The sequence below is a fragment of the Sarcophilus harrisii genome, chromosome 3 (genome assembly GCF_902635505.1).
Source record: "Sarcophilus harrisii chromosome 3, mSarHar1.11, whole genome shotgun sequence".
Lineage (NCBI taxonomy): Eukaryota > Metazoa > Chordata > Mammalia > Dasyuromorphia > Dasyuridae > Sarcophilus > Sarcophilus harrisii.
In genome coordinates, this window is record NC_045428.1 from 597,065,059 (window position 1) to 597,067,108 (window position 2,050).

A 2,050-nucleotide genomic window follows, 5' to 3' on the forward strand; every position below is an offset into this window, starting at 1 on the left:
AGCAAAGAATATTTAAAAACTTAAGTTCTCTAAAGTTTCAAGGGAACTATGAGTTTGCAATTTAACTATCATCTTATAGCTTTATTACTAAAAATATCAGAATCATAATGTTTGAACTGAATTTAACTACTACTGAGGGAAAATTTAAGATTCCATACTAATTTGTTTTCAGATCTATTTTATAATAGACAGTAGTAGCAAGAAATTTTAAGACTTTACAAATTATATGGAATAAAAGAAAAAAGTTCTTCTTGTGACTTGAAATACCCCTTATGCCAGTCCTGATGAGGGCTAAGGCTCACAAAACTTTCTCCTCTCTTTTCTCCAGATATTTTCTACAGTCTTTGTAGATCACAGGTAAAACACAATTTCTCCTTTATTTCATATATAGAAGAAATTGATGGACTTTTCTCAGCTGTCCCTTCACCAGTGTAAATTGGTTTTCTCAACATCCTGTTCAATTCTATGACAAAAATAATTTCTAAAGGAGAATATTTAATACATATTTCCAGAAAGATACTTCAAAATAATCTTAGAGATGTGAAATATGGAAGTTCACAATTAAAAGCTGCCAAAAAATTCTAGACATGATGTTCTTCATGATGAAGATGATTATCATAATTCATGTTCCTTCTAATTTGTAAAACATGTGACTCTCTGATATTATTGTGTACTAACCTGCTCTCATTGTCTTCTTAATGATATCTCCTCTTAGAAGGAGAAATAGAATGTTAGTCAAGGGAACATCCAGGAAAAGGAGAATGTTGGGATCTTTTCTTTTTCCAGAGGGAGTAGAAAAGCTGGAGAATATGGGAATCAGAACTGAGAAGCACAAAAGGACTGATGGCTGGGAAACATGCAGCCAAGAAGGCTGATGTGGGCATCAACCACACATAATATTTGTCAAAAATAAAGAGATAAAAAGACAAAACAGAATTGGCTGAATAGAAGGAGACATAGGTGCTCACCAACACCAAAATGGTATAGGTAGCTTTAATCTCAGGAGATCTTCTTGACAAATGGCTGGAGCTGTGAATATACTGGACTTGTTGATGGTGTCTTTGCAGAAGAAGTACCAGATAGTTACTGGCTATGACCATAAATCCCACACACAGGAAATCAGGAATAGAGGACAAAATTAAAAATCGAGAGACTTTGAGTGATGATGAAGAAAATTGTGAACAGAATCCAATATTCCATACCCTCGTGTTGTTACTTCTTTCTGTAAACTTATGCATATTTCCCAATACATGAACATTTATTAGAATGTGTAGAATCCAGCAGAAAAGGCAGAAGGGGACAATGTAATTTGAGGCTTGAGCTTTGAGGTTTGACCAAATGGAAAAGGTGAAGGGACTGATGGTGATAATCTGAAACCCACTCAGAAAGCAAGTGATAGTGAGAGAAACATTACGGGCCACTCGGTGGAGGAAATGAATGACTTTACAGCCAACATTATCCAGGAAACATTTCAGCCCCAAACTAACCATTGTCTGAGGGACTCCCTTGGAAATAAGCACGATGGAGTTGGCCAAAGCCAAGTAGAAGAAAATGGAGTCTATAGACCGTAGCCTGTTGCCATTAAAGAAAGTGATGGTAAAAAGACAAAGGAGAAAGAAGTTTCCCAGCGTACCAGCTCCTGTCTGGATGAAAAAGGCAATACCTAGAACTAAATCAAGGAAAACAGTTTTCTCACTGACTGAAGTAGAAATGTTCTCAGAGACAGAGACAGATGCAAGAAAGATAACAAGAAAAGAAGGAAAAATGGAAGGAAGAAACTAAGGAAGGGAGGGAGTGTTGGGGTATGAGAACTGATTGAAGGCTTTGCAGAAGAATTCACAAACCCCAATGAATACAGGCTAGAGATTTGTGGCAAGAATGGGTTTATTACATGAAGAAAACAGCTTTCTTCATGGGCAAAGTCTTGTTAGGACTTTTGCAAAGGTCTGGGCATACAGTATTTTTCTTTTGAGTTTCTTTGACTCTGAGCTTGGGACCTTTCAATACAAGGTGTTGGTTATGCCCCTAGCCAAGATCTCCAATTAAATAG

The 2,050-nt window shown here is 36.5% G+C and overlaps 1 protein-coding gene across 1 annotated transcript; it reads right to left on the reverse strand.

The window, feature by feature from the left end:
* Positions 1-731: 731 nt before the first annotated feature.
* LOC100933657 (vomeronasal type-1 receptor 1-like) lies at positions 732-1,721 on the reverse strand (the record flags this gene model as incomplete). Its single annotated transcript, XM_023501354.1, has 1 exon — positions 732-1,721. A coding segment is annotated over one exon (990 nt), but the record flags the coding sequence as incomplete, so codon positions are not given.
* Between the last annotated feature and the right edge of the window lie 329 nt (positions 1,722-2,050).